At 42.4% G+C, this 18,154-nt stretch overlaps 1 protein-coding gene across 1 annotated transcript in view; it reads right to left on the bottom strand.

Annotated features, from left to right (window-relative positions):
• Positions 1 to 217: 217 nt before the first annotated feature.
• Positions 218 to 18,154, bottom strand: part of mdn1 (midasin AAA ATPase 1) — a gene marked incomplete at its 3' end in the record, with an annotated part of 37,609 nt that continues 19,672 nt past the window's right edge. Inside the window, exons 30-56 of the mRNA XM_071535987.1 lie at positions 17,839 to 17,971; positions 17,093 to 17,223; positions 16,622 to 16,760; positions 16,173 to 16,287; positions 15,436 to 15,696; positions 14,356 to 14,553; positions 13,372 to 13,580; positions 13,141 to 13,263; positions 12,333 to 12,530; positions 11,977 to 12,084; positions 11,139 to 11,327; positions 10,119 to 10,208; positions 9,752 to 10,015; positions 8,666 to 8,930; positions 8,046 to 8,205; positions 7,353 to 7,469; positions 7,058 to 7,266; positions 6,189 to 6,337; positions 5,294 to 5,493; positions 4,833 to 5,056; positions 4,297 to 4,410; positions 3,475 to 3,604; positions 2,886 to 2,992; positions 2,535 to 2,668; positions 1,483 to 1,649; positions 899 to 1,019; positions 218 to 431 (exon numbers count right to left, since the gene is read on the bottom strand). Coding sequence (XP_071392088.1) covers positions 218 to 431; positions 899 to 1,019; positions 1,483 to 1,649; positions 2,535 to 2,668; positions 2,886 to 2,992; positions 3,475 to 3,604; positions 4,297 to 4,410; positions 4,833 to 5,056; positions 5,294 to 5,493; positions 6,189 to 6,337; positions 7,058 to 7,266; positions 7,353 to 7,469; positions 8,046 to 8,205; positions 8,666 to 8,930; positions 9,752 to 10,015; positions 10,119 to 10,208; positions 11,139 to 11,327; positions 11,977 to 12,084; positions 12,333 to 12,530; positions 13,141 to 13,263; positions 13,372 to 13,580; positions 14,356 to 14,553; positions 15,436 to 15,696; positions 16,173 to 16,287; positions 16,622 to 16,760; positions 17,093 to 17,223; positions 17,839 to 17,971 — 4,469 coding nt within the window. The remainder of the gene's footprint in view (positions 432 to 898; positions 1,020 to 1,482; positions 1,650 to 2,534; positions 2,669 to 2,885; positions 2,993 to 3,474; positions 3,605 to 4,296; positions 4,411 to 4,832; positions 5,057 to 5,293; positions 5,494 to 6,188; positions 6,338 to 7,057; positions 7,267 to 7,352; positions 7,470 to 8,045; positions 8,206 to 8,665; positions 8,931 to 9,751; positions 10,016 to 10,118; positions 10,209 to 11,138; positions 11,328 to 11,976; positions 12,085 to 12,332; positions 12,531 to 13,140; positions 13,264 to 13,371; positions 13,581 to 14,355; positions 14,554 to 15,435; positions 15,697 to 16,172; positions 16,288 to 16,621; positions 16,761 to 17,092; positions 17,224 to 17,838; positions 17,972 to 18,154) is intronic.

Raw genomic sequence — 18,154 nt, 5'->3', positions numbered from 1 at the left:
TTAATAGAGAGAGACAGTCCTGTAACCGGAAGCATAATTTTTACCATTAGATGGCAGGCTTTACACAGAATTGGGTTTGGTGTTCAGTTATTCTTTAAGTAATCTATGATCTTTATTGACCACTATCTGTGACCAGTAGGAATCACAACAACATTGGATAGATCTTATCTCCTCCTAATAAAACAGGTCAAATGATCTCTCTGTGGCACAAGCTTACCAGACTTCTGGGGATCCAGCTGGTTGTTTGCTAACAGAACGAGGCCCCAGGCTTCCAGGAGGCTTTCCTTGGTGTCCAGCCCCAGGCCGGCACCCTGCAGGCGGACGAGCTCCTGCCTCCACGGGCCGGTGCTGCTGTCCAGCCGCAGGTCGCTCACGTCCAGCGCTTTGCTCAGCACCCTCAGCCGAGAAGCACACTCAGCAACCGACTCCAACTGGAGAAGAGTGACAGGAGGAGTGGTGTTAATGAGCAACACATTTTCAGTTTTCAGGAAATCCTTTCTGCTATAGCCATGCATAAGAGCTTAGTTATAAACCATATTCAGGTGTTAAAGGGAAAGGAATGACTGTAGGTAAACTATAAGGGTTTTCAAGTGGGTAAATCCAATCACAGATGTTTCATAGTACTTATTTCATAGTACTCAGACCTGGTGCAAATAGTAGTTAGCCTTTGCAAATATTTTTTCAACGACTTTTTAACCTGCTTAATGTACCAGATGAACGGGGTTTACGGCATAAGAGCAATACAGATATTGTCAGGTAAGCTGTCAACCCCAGACATGTATACTAAATTGACTTGACTAGCTATTTTAGATAAGACCAATAGACAGACACTTTTATTAATACTAAACACAACGAGTACCAATGAGTAAATAGTGGAACTGATCAAGTTTCTGCCCACCTTGAATGGGAGAGCTTTTCCCAGGGTTTTCTGGATGCCTTTCAGAGCCGTGGCCACAGAGACCGGGGTGGACAGTACAGTCTGGATCGCTGCAGACACTGTCTGGAGCTCCTGTTGTCCTCTGGAGTACAGTGACATCACAGTAATGATATTTTTTAGAGTGGTAGACATTGTAAAATAAAATAGTTGACATACTAAATACCAATACTGATAGTAAAAGTAGTTGTAAAATGAAAATACTATACTGTAGTCATAATTACAGTCACATACTAAACCTGCAATGTTATATTTGTAATTGTTTATGTTGTAAACAAGGCCAGGAAATCAAAATTTTGGTCTACTAGCCACAGTGAGTGGTCGATTCTGAAATTCAGCAGCCACCATCAATATTTTGGCATCTTAGCTAATTTTTAGAATATAAAAGAACCTCCACTTGATGGCTGTTTACCTGCCAAAGTGGCTGGCAGAGTTAACATTTAAAATTTATTTCTGAATGAAAGAATTTTTTTCCTTTGTTGCCTTGTGTTAAATTGCCTAACTTTATTGGAATACAACAATTATGTATTTGAGGGAAAAGTCTTTACTCGAAGGTGGCGGCGGCGTCTCCCAGGAGGAGCTGTGGCAGCCGGAGGATGAGGTGCTTCTGGACCCACTGCCAGTGCAGCGAGAGGACAGAGACGCCCTGGGAGTCGGCCGGCAGCGTGTTGCAAACGTCCCAGAAACGATCCCGCCACTGTAGCAGCTGCAGGATCTGCAGACACACACACACACACACACACACACACACACACACACACACACACACACACAGAGGAAACATGAGTGAGGAGATCATGGCAAGTGGCAACTCAGTATTGTTTTGTAAGAACCTATTAATACTTCTAAGGATTTGCTTCTTCTTAATAATTTTCTAGTTATTTTACCCAAACATGTTTTTGTTGTTGCATTATTTTCTTTCATTCGATTTCATTCTCCTCTCTCTGTATTGACTAGGTGGTTCTATTTTTTTCAGTGTAAAACACCTTGTACTACTACTACTAGTATTAGAGGTAGTATTGACATAACAGTATTAGTTTTAGTACTGTAATAAAATTACTATGAGTAGTAGTAGTAGTAGTAGTAGTACATTGGAGGAATCAGTATATCAGGTATTAGTATTAGCAATAGTGTTAGTAATAGAGGCAGTAGTTATAGTGGTAATAGAACTAAGTAAGCAGTAAGTAGTAGTATTTCCCTAAAGCAGTGGTTCTCAATGTGGGGTCCGGGGACCACCAGAGGTCCTTGAGGGAGTTCCAGGGGGTCCCCAGCAAATTGATGAATTGTTAAACTTCATCATTATTTAATTGACAAGAAGTTAAAATAATTAGAGAATGTAGAAGAATGTCTGTTTTGTTCATAGATTCACTGTTATCTCTCTACCTACAATACAGATAGTCATGGAATTCTGGACAAATTTTCAGATTTGGGTCTGAGACACAAAATGTCATTAAATGGGGGTCCATGGCCCCAATGTGGACTAAATTAGGGGTCCTTGATATGAAAAAGGTTGAGAATCACTGCCCTAAAGGATGACCCAGAGAAAGAAAAGCCTGCATGTGAAGTGCCTCCCTGAGACTGAGAAGGGCCGAGCGCTCACCTCGAACATGATGTGGTCTGAGATGTACGGCTGTCCGCTCTGCACCGCCTGCAGGGTGAACGAGTCCCACAGGTCGAAGAAGGTCCGGAGGTGCATCAGCACCGGGTGGGGCAGGTGGCCGATGTCCACAGTGCCTGTGAGGGCGGAGGAAACAAGCTGCCTCATACTGAATTATACAATACCACTTTAGCCACCCAAATTGTTTTTTCAAATGTGTTGGACATTTGAAAAAAGTAGGCATTGCTAACAAGCCATTTAGGGTCTGGATCCAGGAAAGAAACCCTCAATATCTCAACTTCATACATGTGATGCATCTCCATTATAAATGTTTCTACTTGTGTCTCTGCATACCTTTGCTGAAGGCGGTGGCTAGTCTCAGGGCACAGTTTTGTGCAGACAGATTGATGGCACAGGTGCAGATGACAGATCTCTCCTCTCTGTCCATCATCAGAACAATCCTGAGAAACAAACAAATCATTTATCAATCTACACATTAAGGGAACTGGTTTTAGATGGTCGATGGTTGAAAGAAATCCTCCATCTTTTTCAATAGGGTTCATCAACATTTTCCATTTCAAAATTGCATACCTTTACACACAATCATTTTTTAACAGGATTTGAATGTCTGTAAACAAGATCACTCAAACTATATCACTTTACAGTTAGACAATTCTTCCCAACAAATATCATAATTGTTGAAATGACAGTGCATCTACAACTACATAAAATGTGTAGTTAACTTAAAAGTTCTCTAAACTTTTCCAGAGTATTTGTTCAATTACCAACCTTTCAAAAACTGGAAATAATGAAGATAATTTTCCATATCTTCCAGAAATTCCAGATCTTACCGTCATACTGTTGTCTCTTGAATTTGACTCTAGTCTACTTGCAAGTGTCTGAGTAATAAACACTAACGTAAAGTTAACGGTCATCCTCCTACCTGTTGGCGACTGCGTTCAGTGCCTCCAGAAACTCCATGTATCTTTCCTCATCCTCAAAGTTGCACTTGTTGGCTAGAATATCCAGGTATTGCTTGTTCCAGCGCATGTCCACCAGAATCCTGTATTCATCTGACAACAGAACAGAGGATGACTATTAACTAGAGGTGGAATCCTGAACATCTTTTAACATTTATCCAGAGCATATATGTGTTTTTTTCAGCAAATTGGGCCCTCTACTGTATGATTATTATTATAATGTTAATGTGTGCACAACTTCAATCTCCTAATTTCTGTGGAAATTTATGACTGTAACCCTGATTCTCCACTAACATGAGTGAGGTGACTCATAGGGCTGAAACGATTGGTTGATGAATCGATTAGTCGATATAATATTGCTAATTGATTAATTGTTTCAGTCATTTTAAATACCAAACATTTGCTGGTTACAGCTTCACAAATTCTAAGATTTGCTGCTTTTCTCAGTTTCATATCATTATAAAATGAACACTTATTGTTGTTTTTGTCCGCTGGTCAGACTAAGTAAGACATCTGAAGAATCATTTTGGGCTCTGGTAACTTGTGATGGGCATTTGTCATTATTTATGACATTTTATAGACTAAATGATTAATACAAAAAATAATTGAGAGATTAATTGATACTGAAAATAATCATTAGTTGCATAGTAATGACTCACTATGGAGATACATCCCCCTGTGTATTCCTCACAACTAGCAATATTATCAACTATGCAATACAAACTCAGCATACAAAAAGAGGGAAATTTCTTATGAGAGAACAAGGAACACACAAGATAGTTTACCTGTGCTGTGTGGCTGGAGCAGCTCTGTGAGAGATTTGCCCTTCACAGCCAGTTTGCTGCTGAACACGGCCTTCAGGGCACGGTTTCCCGCCTCCACCTGGACCAGCGCTGGATCTGAAAGAGTCCAGAGTCACTCACCTTGTTTTAGGGTCCAAATGCAGTAGTAGTTCCGGATAGGGCAGCACAAATATTGACTAAAAAAGTCCCATTGCTATTTTTCTGTCTAATGCGATTGCGATATAAACTGCAATACATGTGGACAGCTTTGGAGGTTGGAATGTGTAGGATTTTACCAGTTTTGACATACAACTTGATTTGTTGGCCAGAAACAAGAATACCTTGCTTAGGAGGCAGTCTGAAAAGACTTTTCTAATTCAAAAATCTTTGGGTATTTTGTGATTGGGAAAAAAAGGCAGGTGTCAGTATTGCAATTTTTATATTTTTTTCTGTTTATAGTGCAGCCATAAATCCAGACTCATTCATTTCAATAAACAAAGTGGTATGTCAATAGTCTTCACAAAAAGAAATTAACCAACCGGGGGCATATTTGTAGCTCTTTCCCAGGTGAGAGAGCCAGTTGCTGCGGAGGATCCAGTCTCCATGAGTGGCTCTCTCAGTGAGCAGTCGGACCGCCGTGGGGATCAGCCGCAGAGCGTCTCCGTCCTCCAGATCCACCACTCCTCCAGAGAACAGCAAGCCTTCATGCACACCGCTGCTCTGCAACGCCCTCTGCAGGTCACTCAGACTCAGTGGGCGATTCCTGTGCGAACACAATCAATGTTATTTATCTATAATGCCTTAAAATAATGATTTGTGACCATTTCATGTAAGTGTGGGCATGAAATTTTCTGCTTTATTAGACACTATTCAGTCAAGAGTGACAGTAGAGATGAGTGACAGAGAGAGGGAGTGAAATACGACACAGGTGGGAATCAGACTTGTCCACAGATGCTACATGGTATGCTACGGTATCTTAACCACTATACTGCAGTCTCACCTTTTGCCCTGCAGGCTGAGGGTGTTGAGGCAGAAGGAGAGGACCTGTCCGTCCCGCAGGACGGAGGAGAAGCAGGAGTCCTCTGTGGAGAGCAGGGCAGAGGGGAAGCCGTCGGGCCAGACTCCGGCACACAGCAGCCCGCTGCCCCAGTCCTCTGTGTCCAGGATGGCCAAGTGCTGCTCAATCACCTGCTGGGCTTGCTGGAGGGGCAGAATGCAGTATTTATTAATATTTATCCTAAAATCAATAAATCATCACCACATTCATTTTGAGACATTAGTATAATATCCATAACAATTGAAACTATCACCGAGAACATTGGCAACCTCTACACCACATTTCACATTGTGTACCACCTGGTCAGATTTGGCAGGAAATCTGCTGGATTGCTTTATGGCACAAAACAGGAAGAGGGCGCTGTTCCCCCAGAGCAAACAGAGCTAAAGCTTTCAGAGTTTCTTACAACGGCAGATGGTGGAATGAGGGAAAAGGCCGATGGAAAAATCACTTCAAACATTTTTATCTCCTTCAGTGAAGCCAAAAGAGAAAACAGAAGCACACTGCGCTACATAGACAAGTAAAAACATCCTTTTTGTGACAAGAAGTAATGTGGGGTTTGGGGGAAATGTAGCCTCAAATTTGAGAAAACTTGCAGTGACAAGACCACTGTCATAAGATCAAGGCTACCAATCCTCTTGACCATTGCTTAATTTGTTTACGGTAATTATACCAAGGTATCACAATTAATTTGACGATAATATTGATGTGTGCAAATGCTACATGTAGCACCTTTAAGACTGGCGTTTATTGTTCAAGCACTATGTTGTGTTAAGTTGACAGTGGAGAGAAGACGAGCAGAACAGAAGGGGAAACAGTGTTAAGGGGGTGTTGTTACCCTCTGGCTGGCGGTGGTGCGCTGGCAGAGGGAGTAAGCCTCTCCACAGGCATGCTGCAGGGCGCTGGGCAGATCCACGCCTCTCTGCAGCTGGCAGGACAGCAGGGCGGCAGCGTGGAGCAGGGAGGCCACAGAGGAGGCAGGGGAGTCTGAGACACAGGAGGAGGAGGAGGAGGATTTTATTGGCTCTGCAGACTGATCGAACAGATGCACTACAGCTATGTTCAGACAGAAGGTCAATCCGATTTATTTTTCCAAATCTGATCTACAAAAGGTGGAGTGTCCATGTCGTAATTTACAAGTGAGGAGATTGGACTTGTGTGTTTAGACAGTATCATCATTTGCTGTCACTACAACAGGCTGACTAAGGGCCTGGACTTTTTTTTACCTAGTAAGATAGAAGCATTACCATTGCCTATTCTGACTGTTTTTATGATGACGTTTTCTTGTTAAGTTGCAATAAGAGGAGGCAGGAAACCTCTTTATTTGCCCAGGCAGTGGTATCCTATTGTTTGTTGTTCTCTGCTCTTATTTTTGCAACATGTGATGTCAAATATGTATCGTGTGGGAAGTGACAGAATAAAAAAAACTTGAAATCTGATCTGAGTGGGAAGAGTGAGTCATATTTTCAGAGATGTGGTTTGAATTGCATTTCAAACTCCCAAAGAACTTGGTTTAAATCTGATCAGAAAAGATGGGACTCCATGTGGTTTTTGCTGCTCAGATAGAGCAAAAACATGCGACTTGTATCAGATATGTGAAAAAATTGCCTATCTGAGCATAGCATATAATGCCACTGGTCTGGTAACAATAGAGACAATTAACACTTAAGAAACATTCTCTACAGACACAAACAGTTCTGTGCTTACCCCAGATAGCGGATTTGATGCTTTTATGTATTTCGATCAGCAGATCACACACGCAATCCCCAGTCACCCCTGCAGTGTGAAGCACCGTCTTCAGGTCCAGCGTGTCCCAGCAGACCCCCTCGTGTTCCCCTGGGATGTAAACCTCCACCCCTCTGTTCCTCATGGCTCTGGAGATCTCTCCGTGCAGAGGGTCCATGGTCAGGAACAACCTGCAGAGTCACACACAGCGGTTGAGCCTGGACCACTTTCAATGGCCTGATGTGAAAAAAGTGAACTCTATGATTTTGCATAGTACCTGAAGTTGGGATGTGGGTTGATTTTGGGGGTCGTTCCGTCGATGACGCCGCGTTCGTTGATGGTCAGACATCCACCGGGCTCCAGCAGGGCGTTTAGGCGATCCAGTACAGAGGCACTGAACACAAGCACACAACACTTGATTATCTCAAACCCCCGAAAAAAAGTGCCAAAGTAGTTTTTCAGGCTTGTCTTTGCTTATTTATCTCTTGAGGTCTATCTATAAAGGGTTCCTGACATTTTCCATTTCAAAATCCAATCTAAAACAGTTTCCAGACCATAATTTCCCATATGTGTACTCATAGGTGTATTAGGACTGAACAACAGCTTTTTCATACTTTTCCAGACTTTATGCAATTCCAAACTTTTCTAGACCTGGAAATTATTAAATACATTTTCCATACATCTTCCAGAACTGCACAGAAACCTTGTAATTCCTTCTCTGACCAGCTTAAGGCAGTTTCTAATATTCAAGATATTTCACACCTTTTCCTTTCCTTCCTTAAGATTTCTGAGCAGATTAGGTAGATTTCTGAGTGGATCTGAGTGGCTTTCAAACTATTATCCCCTTGTGAAACCCAACCGAACAGTGATGTTACCATCCAATTCCTGCTAAATCCCAAGGAAAATAGTTTTTACAGACAGATCAGCAGGCAGACAAATAAATAAGTAACACACGCTGCCTTTTCCTCACCTGCAGAAGTTGACGTTGTCCATGAGCAGCCAGTCTCCAGCCTGCAGGGCCTGGACCAGCATCCCATCCAGCCACTCAAAGCCTCCGTTGGTCCAGCCGTCCTCCAGCTGGGCCAGGCGCTCCTTCAGCAGGGTGAAGTCCATCTGCAGCTTGGACATGTCTGCAGGACAAACACAAATTACAGTACTGGAATGAGATTGTTATGCTTACCAAAAAAATTGATAGACAGACATTGGTAGGTAAAATAAATGTTATTTAAGAACCCAGTGCTTTACAGAACAAAAAGGAGACAAATACAAATGAAAACAAGAAAGAACAGCAATTTTAAGATATGAGATAAGCTTGGGTGTGTGTATGTGTTGTGTAAGTAAAAACTCTAGGGCAGTCAACTAAACTATGAGACAATCTCTCATTCCCCTCGCTATATATCGACTGACAAAACTGACAGAATATAAGAATGTGACAATTATTTTTCCACATTTATCTGGCTAAGAGGAAAACAAAAAGCCCAATTTTCTCACAGGGATGATTAAACTTTCATCTTATCTCATTTGATCTTAATTCCAGCTCTTAATTGTTTTTTGTTTTTTTAAAGTATCTCCTCTTTTATCGGACCTTACCTGTGAACACCTTCAGCTTGGTGTTGAGTTTCTGCAGCAGGAGGATGATGACCTCCAGCTTGTTCAGGGCTTCGGAGTTCACCGTCCCTCCGGTCCTCTCCAGCCCTTCCTCCTTCAGCCAGCGGCAGAACAGGCCCCAGGTCTTCAGCAGGAACTCCGTGTCCTGGACGCCGACGTCCAGCGACATCAGGCCGCGCCTCGTTACCATGGCGACGATGTAGTCCATGCTCTCCAGCACTTGCTGCCAGGGCCTCATGATGTCCACCTGGAGGAGAGGGGAGAGAGAGAGTGCAGCGTGATGTTTAAGAGACGTTCCAATACTTTAAATTCAAAACAACACTTTTTTTTTTATACATTTCTGTGAAAAATGAAGCCCCGTTTCAGTATGTGATCAGATAAATTATCTTTAGTGTTTTTTCTGTGTTAATTTATGTAGAGCTGCAATGATTCATCGATTAGTTGTCAACTATTAAATTAATCGCCAACTATTTTGATAATCGATTAATCGGTTTGAGTAATTTTTTTAAGAAAAATAAGTCAAAATTCTCCGATTCCAGCTTCTTAAATGTGAATATTTTCTGGTTTCTTTACTCCTCTATGACAGTAAACTGAATATCTTTGGGTTGTGGACAAAACAAGACATTTGAGGACGTCATCTTGGGCTTTGGGAAACACTGATCCACATTTTTCACCATTTTCTGACATTTTATAGACCAAACAACTAATTGATTAATTGAGAAAATAATCGACAGATTAATCGACAATGAAAATAATTGTTAGTTGCAGCCCTAAATTTATGTGAAATGTATATGGTGTTGCTATTTGCCCATAACCTTTTCAAAAAACTGCGTGATCATTATAATTTAATTATCTGGAAGTCTCAAAATACTAACAAGCTAGCAAACCTCCATACAAGAGAGGAGTAAAAATAAAATAGTTAAGGATAATAATGACACCTGTTACATCTACGTACAGATGATTTAGCAAAAGGCCACAGAGAAAAGGAATTTGTTTTTAGCCTACTTTTTAAAAGAGGTGACAGTGTGAGAAAACAACAGACTAAAATTCAAAAACGTCCATGTTTACCTGTTCGAAGCCTCCCAGCAGCTCGGTGGTGTCCATGGCGCTGTTCATGGCCATGACTCTGAGGCGGTGGCCCGTCAGCAGAGCCAGCAGCCTCACCAGGCTCGTCTTCCCGCTGGCCGTGGGGCCGACCAGGATGGACATCCAGCCCATCTCCACGCACTTCATCAGGGACTCCAGCGGCCGCAGGGCCTGGTGTGTGATGGACAGCGGAGGGTCCAGAGCCACGGGGGCTCCGCCGCTACGCTGGAGCACTGAGAAGCCCACCTGGGAGGACAAACAAGAGGCAGACAGGGCTGAGAACGGGTCCTGCAGAGTCAAAACATTTGCCGATGAAGAACAAGATGAAGTTTTGGGGATTTTGACGAACCTGCAGATTGAGCGGAGTGATGTGGAACTGTCTTGAACCTGTGTACGGCTCGAAGTCCTCTCCAAACACCTTCCTGAACACTGACAACACCTGTGGAGGACAGGACAGAGGATGAACAGGATGTTTTGAAACAAGTCCTCTAGTGCAGTGGTTCTCAACTTGGGGTCCGGGGACCACCAGGGGTCCTTGAGGGGGTTCCAGGGGGTCCCCAGCAAATTAATGAATTGTTAATTTCACCATTATTTCATTTACAAGAAGTGAACACAATTAGAGAATGCAGAGGAATTACTATTTTGATCATAGTTTCTCTGTTATCTCTCTACCTACAATACAGATAGTCATGGAATTCTGGACAAAATCATATCTGACAATAAAAATATTCTCAGATTTGGGTTCAAGAGACAAAATCTCATCAAATGGGGGTCCGTGGCTCTAATGTGAACTAAATTAGGGCCCTTGATATGAAAAAGGTTGAGAATCACTGCTCTAGTGAGAGGTGGTGCGAATTATATTTTATTCCAATATTATATTGATTATCCTATGAGTTAATTTGTGTCATTGGTCAACCTTTGTGTTTACAGTAGCAATTTTGACACATGCCCAGTGGTGAGAAGTGGCACAAATTACGCTATATTACGACCAATTAGAGCTGAACAAAAACATTTTTTTTAAAAATCACAAAAATAAAAACAAAAAAATCGAAATCGCAACATGAACCACTGTAATTTCCAAATCGCAGAGGCTGCAATTAATTGCTTAATAGAGACAGGAGGACATTGCAATTAGATTTGTTGTCAATATCTTTCTGCCCTAATATCAATGATTATCATTTGGCTTCATTAGTATCATTGATTATCTGATGGATTCATAAGTATCACTGCTTATTTTCTGGTTTTCACTTGTGCCATTTTGTGTTCCAAAATTCAACAGAATGCATAGTATGAGGGATGCAAAATCGCCACTGCAAAACGTGCTGCAGATGGGACACTCGAGAGAAAGCAAAGGGTTAAAATAGCACACCTGGGCCTTGTCTGCCTCTGTCCTCATCCTGTCAGCATACACCAAGGCCACATGCTGGCCCGGGTTGAAGAATCCCGGCGACTGGTCGGCCTGCATCAGCTGACACCAGCGGAACATGTCGCGCAGGTTGAACTCCCAGGGGCTTCCCCTCTGACCCCACCGCCTCTCCACAGACACCTCATGGACGAGCTGATAGAGGGGGACAGGATGTGAAGACAAAAAACTCACAAAATGAGCTGAGATAAATCTAAGAGTGAAAGGAAGGTAACAATGGAAGAAGCCAACAGTATGAAACACATTGTGGGGAAACTAGAACTAGCAATAAATCTGAGGTGGAGAAGATGAAACATTACTGATTCCTCTATACTGAAAAAGATTATTCCCATGTTTTCCATTTCCAAATTCCATTCTTTTTCTAGGACATTTTCTAATTTCTTGACTGGATTTGAACATTTTGGGTTATTGGAGATTATTCTTAACAACAGATACCACAAAATGTGAAATGACAGTGATGATACATCTATACAAAATGTCTGGTCATTTCCATATGACAACTAAAGAGTTCTGCCAAAACAACCCTGCAAAAACAACAAAACTATGACCTACAGTATATAACCTTAATAAAAGGAATTAGGTCTCTTGCGCAATCACTAATGGCTTTAAATGTGTGTAACACTGCCAGCTGCTGAACTTGCCAGTGGGCATTGTTGTTAGTTGGCACAGCAGAGTCAGTTTCTAGTTCAACATAAACACTCTGTCCAGCACACAGTCCCTCAGAGCAGCTCGGGTCGCAGTGAAAGAGGCAGCACACTGAAACAGAGGGGTGAGAGAAACGCACCTTATTACTAAACTCCACCATTTTAGCGATGATTTCCTTATCGATGTTGGGGAAAATGGAGTCTCCGATGAACTCCAAGTCTTTCCTGGTGAGCTGGTCCACGAAAACCTGGAAGCACAGAGGGGCAAATTAGATTTCACCAAACTGGAGAGATCGATGAACCAAATAAATGAATACATAATTAAGTGAGTAAATAAATTAGCAAGTAAGCAGGGAAATAAATAAATAGGCACATAATAAAACATACATTTTTTTTCATTTTTTTAGAATAAGAGTTAAAAAAACATACATCTCAAGAATCTCAAGCAGGTTTTTTTTATTTATTTTTTTATATATAACATCTGACTGTTATTGACCTGAGTGAATCTGTTGAGGAAGGACTTGGGCAGCCCCTTACGCCCGCCGCCTTGTGTGAAGGGGTTCTGGCAGCCGAAGATCTTGGTCTTCTCATGCTGAACCTGGAAGCTCATGCCAAGCTCCGGGATGTAGATCTCCGCTCGGTGGTCGAAGCAGGCGTTCAGGCCCTCCAGGACCGACTGGGAGGCCAGGTTCAGCTGTTAGCGCACAGAAAGAAACACAGGCATGAGTCAGTTTGTGATCCGGGTGTTCAACCAGTTCCTCTCGTGTTCAACTGAGTTTCAATCCCATGCTTATGTGCCAGCATCAGTGTAGGGCTGCAACTAACGATTATTATCATTGTCGATTAATCTGTTGATTATTTTCTAGATTAATTGATTAGTTGTTTGGTCTATAAAATGTCAGAAAATGGTGAAAAATGTGGATCAGTGTTTCCCAAAGCCCAAGATGACGTCCTCAAATGTCTTGTTTTGTCCACAACCCAAAGATATTCAGTTTACTGTCATAGAGGAGTAAAGAAACCAGAAAATATTCACATTTAAGAAGCTGGAATCAGAGAATTTTGACTTATTTTTCTTAAAAAAAATTACTCAAACCGATTAATCGATTATCAAAATAGTTGGCGATTAATTTCATAGTTGACAGCTAATCAATGAATCGATTAATCGCTGCAGCTCTACATCAGTGTGTAGTGTGTTTTGTTTTAGAGGGTTTTAGGGGTTGCACACTAAAAAAACAAGGTTCAAAGCCCTAAAAACTGGTGTACAAAAACATCAAAACATCATATATGATAACAGTGGTCCATACCTCATCTAGGACGATCCAGTGTCCTGCCTTCAAAGCAGCCAAAAGGGGGCCATCGCGCCACGCAAACTCCCCCCCTTTCCCTCCCTCCACCGGCAGGTCTGTCCCGAACAAGTCCGTCACATCCTGCCAGGTAGGGAGTAAACATATTTTCAGTAAAACTTTCCAACTTTTCCAACTTTCCTTTTTCCTCGGAGCTCAATCATACAACATAAATCAAAAGAGCCGGCTTACCGTTTGCTCTGAGAGGTTGATTCGGACCAGGTGATTCCCAGAAGCCTTTGCCAGTGCGGCGACCAGGCTGGTCTTGCCCACGCCGGGCGAGCCCTCCAGCAGCACCGGCCTCTGCAGCTTCAGCGCCCGCAGAAGCCTCTGGGCGTTCACCGCCGTGGTGCCCGCTGCGATGGCGTAGTCCGACAGGCTGCGACTCTCACTCTGAGGCCCTGGGTGGAAATAAATAGAATAACCGTGATAAACATCCTGTCAAGCCATCATCATTCTACTGCATTATACACTACTTATATACACACAATGATACACCATTATATTGCTATTTGCTTCAGGCACAAGAAGGGAAAACGTTATGAAAACACTACTAAGAAAAGGTATGATAACTGAGAATAAAACCCAACACAACCTTCTCCATCATGTTTGTTTCTTGTCAGGTCTTTTATTTCCTTTGATTTCCTTTTTTTGTATTCTTTGAACACAACCAAAACATGTTTGAAACAAGCGAGAGAAGCATAGGTATACGTGTCTTTTCGACATTTCTCTCAGTCCATATTGGTATTGGATATGGGTTACATCAGTGATTCTCAACCTTCTTCATATCAAGGACCCCTAATTTAGTCCACATTAGGGCCACGGACCCCCATTTGATGAGATTTTGTCTCTCGGACCCAAATCTGAGAGTATTTTTATTGTCAGATATGATTTTGTCCAGAACTCCATGACTATCTGTATTGTAGGTAGAGATATAACAGAGAAACTATGATCAAAACAGTAATTCTTCTACATTCTCTAACTGTGTTAACTTCTTGTAAATGAAGTAATGCTGAAGTTTAACAATTGATCAATTTGCTGGGGACCCCCTGGAACCCCCCCAAGGACCCCTGGTGGTCCCCGGACCCCACGTTGAGAACCACTGGGTTACATGACGTGCTTTACACCATATCAACAATATTAAGAATTGACATTTATAAGCATCGGAGTCCAAACCTAAGGCGATGTAGAAGGGGTCGATGCCGAAGAAGTCGTCGCCCCACTGCGGCTCCCTGGGCAGGCCGGTGTCGTAGACCCGCAGGGCGTCCAGCATCTCCTGGTCCAGCTTGGTCATCTTGCTCAGCCGCTGCTGCAGGAAGCCCAGGCATAACCGGCGTGCCAGGAGAGCGTTGTCTGCACAGGACACAGTGGTTCCTGCAAGAGAGGGACACTTCATCAGATCATACTCTCTGAAAAACTCCAAAAACTGAGTGAGTAATTCCATCCAACAGCAAAAATTGCCCTGCTTTGTATGGCAAATTATAAATCTGGAAATGTTACGGGTCATTCCTGGCTATTGGTGACTTTTCAATGTGCTAACTTTTGTGAAAAAAATAATAAATTTTTCGTGTTTTTAACATTATATCAGGTAAATGACATGTTTAGCCTTCAGGAACTTGTATTGGTAGAGCTCAAGCACTTAAATAATAATAATTATGGGTGGATTGTTCAGACATGAACTGTGAAAGAGTTCCACCCTGTTAGGGACATATAGGTATAGGTATTGCAAAGTGTTAATAATATAAATATTCAACAATACTTAGCTTTTCTTACACCTTATGTGTCCCTTATCCCATCATATAAGTTTTTTTCTTTGAATAATAATGAAACAAGAATTGTTGAGTAGAACATGTGTTCATTATTTAGAACCGTCACATTTCTGCACCCAATTTACCCAAAATGGTAAATAATAACAGAAATCTGTACAAAAAAACATATGTGTGCTGTTAATCCTTTTCAACTCTGCAAATTAACATAAAAACATGCAAAGCATTTAACATACTTGTTATGTTATTTAAAAAAAAAAAAGTGACTAACAGGGTGGAAAGGACCCTAACAGGGTGGAATTACCAACAATGACATTCTGCTAATGCTGTGATACACTTTTTCCAACAAATACATCTTTTAGAATACCTACAACTTGCTTTCACATCATCACAGAGCCCCTGGGTGGCCATTTTGAGTCCCTCCTGGTTAATCGTTTGACGTAATTCAATTGGGGACACAAAATGGCGCCAGTGAAACCCATCCGCTCACCTGAGCCGATGCCGTCGATGTAGACCAAGCAGGCGGCGTGGATGAAGGCAGTGACCGTGTCCAGTCGGAGGTCCCACTCTGCCTCCTCTTCGTCCTCCATGGCTCCCATGGTCATGAAGCCGTCCTCGTCGCGCTCGCACACGGCGTTCAGGAAGTTGACCCAGGACAGGATGTCCCGGACGCTCAGGATGCAGCGCCGGCCGAAGTCCTGCTGTGTGAGCCAGTCGATGAAGTCCAGCATCAGCTCCGCGATGTCTCCGCCTGTGATGGGGATCAAATTATTACTATATTCTTAAGAAATCATATCAATAACAATGTAGGATTCAGATGATTATTTGGGATATATTGTCAAAAGTGTAAGAACTGGAACAGTGAGCAAAATGTTTTCTTTTTTTCTGTTGTTGAAATCTACAGATGAGTATGGGACAAAAGAACTAACTGTCCCAATACTTAAACTTTTAAGCCTCTGTTAAGCCCGGCTAACAGTTGACAGGTTCCTTGTGGTTCCCAATCATTTACTACAAATGATCAAAATCTATTCTGTACAAAACCTTTCCCTGATTCACAAGAAATGTCTTTTTTTTTTTTAGAATTAAAAATCATTAATCCCTTGCAGCTTGTGGCCAGGTTTGGCCAGTTTGTGAAACATTCCTGTCTCGGCTGTGGTCCCGGCTGGTGTGGCTTTGAGCCAGACGAGACCTTGGTCTATACATCACTTCTGATTTGAAACTAATTACCGTCCAGCGAGAGGCCGGAGCGCAGGTTGTGCTGGACGATCTGCACCAGGTCACTGCGGCTGTTGCTCTGAGGACACCAGATCTCTGTGAAGCGGTTCCTGAGCGCAGGCGAGAGCTGTCCAAACACACAAACAAGCACAAACGTCATTCTGATATGTAAAAAGAATTGTCCCATTTTACTGTAAAAATTCCTATCATAAAGACAACTTCAAAAGAGAGGCCTGTTCAATCTCAGGTACAAATGACTTCCTTTCAAATCAGTCCCAGGAGAATACAACATTGTGCTTTCAAAAGCTCTTTCCTTCCTTTGTTTCCATGTTTGTTTGCATTTACATTTTACTTTTCAGGAATTTACCTAACACTGTCACCCAGCAGCTTACAACGAGTCATCAGGAAGGGGCTCAAAGCTCTAATGACAACACTGTGGATCCAAGAACATTTTTATTTACCTCCTTCTTGCCAAAGTCTCCCCCGGGGTTCATGGTGGCCACCAGACGGAAAGTGGCTGCCGCTGTGATCAGCTCCACGTCATCGTTGTCCCCGCTGCCCTTTTCTGCAAGAACAAGGGACTTCTCCGTCTCCAGGACACTGGAGACAAAGACAAGACAGGGTCAAGGGTTAATGGCGGTTCTTAATTAGTTGCCCACCTGTGTATGTGTGTGTGTGTGTGTGTGTGTATCAGTGTTTCCCCCAGATTTGTATTCTTAGCAGGGTGGAAAAGCCTCTGAAACAGCATTTAGACCATCATGGGACACTAAAACTCGCCATTGAAATCCACACCCATGAAATTCTTTTAGTTGGGTTAGCAACTCTTTAAGGCAGAGTGACCCATCCCACCTATTCAGTGGTATGGAAAACTCTGGTGTGTGTGTGTGTGTGTGTGTGTGTGTGTGTGTGTGTGTGTGTGTGTGTGTGTCTACCTGTTGAGTCTCTCCAGTACAGAGTCATCTGCTAAGGAGATCTCGTCCATGAGGAACACCCCTCCCTCCTTCATGGCCAGCACCAAGGGGCCGTCGTGCCACTGGAACAGCCTGCCATCCTCTGCATCCCCCTGCATCCACACAAAGGATCAGTTTTCACTACATGATGTTACACTATAATCTATGAGAATTATAAAAATGTTTTTGGAACAGCTGGTCTTAGAAGATCAAAATCAGTATCTTCTTTTGAGTCATTTTTAAAGAACACACTTTTATACGCTTGCTTTTCCTTAATGACTTCTCGTTATAATCACACAATTTTCACATTATTCTTTTGTATTTCTATTGTATTTGTACGCTTTCTCAGTTTGGCCCTTTGTGTTATTAATTGTAAAAGGGACTTGTAACAGTTTGGGAAAAGTTCTACATAAATAAAGTTTATCATAGTATAGACAAGGAGCGAGAGCATCGAAATGTAAAATGGAAACTAGGGCAACAAAATATATGACTGGCCATCGCAGGCATGTATCCTTTAGGCATTAAGCCTCTTGGGTCTTATGTCATCTGGATGTGTGTTTATCCAATTAGCAAGATACCTCAAAATCATTCCTCATTAAATTGCATCCAAATAGACCAAATACAATAGCTTTGCACTCTCTGGAAACCTTCGGAGGGGTAAAAATGCTGCAGAAGACCAAATTTGTCCCTATTTTGAGTGGCCTGGCTCTAGATATGACAGTCAGTACCTGGTGTGTGTGTCTGACGGGTCGCAGGCCTCCCAGGAAGTCGGACGTCTCCATGTGAAGGTGACAGTTCAGGGAGAAGAACTTCTGTCCGGCCAAAGCGGCAAACAGCTGGCAGATGGTTGTCTTTCCACATCTGGTCAGGGAACAGAAAAAAAATGTTAACTTGCTAGCATAACTGCACATGCAATAAGATAAAAAAAAACCCAGACACATATACACATAATAAACAGTCCTTCAAACCCTGAAAGTAAACTGCAGGAACAAATATCTATAAAATATCTGTAAAATATGTGGGATTGAACTGAATAAACAAAGG

Source organism: Centroberyx affinis, unplaced genomic scaffold (assembly GCF_046629955.1).
Source record: "Centroberyx affinis isolate AG114_WGS23_722 - 3 ecotype Tasmania unplaced genomic scaffold, CSIRO-AGI_Caff_v1 ptg002806l_1, whole genome shotgun sequence".
In the NCBI taxonomy this organism is placed as follows: domain Eukaryota; kingdom Metazoa; phylum Chordata; class Actinopteri; order Beryciformes; family Berycidae; genus Centroberyx; species Centroberyx affinis.
The sequence above is the reverse complement of the archived record's forward strand: the minus strand, read 5'-3'. Positions and strand labels throughout refer to the sequence as shown.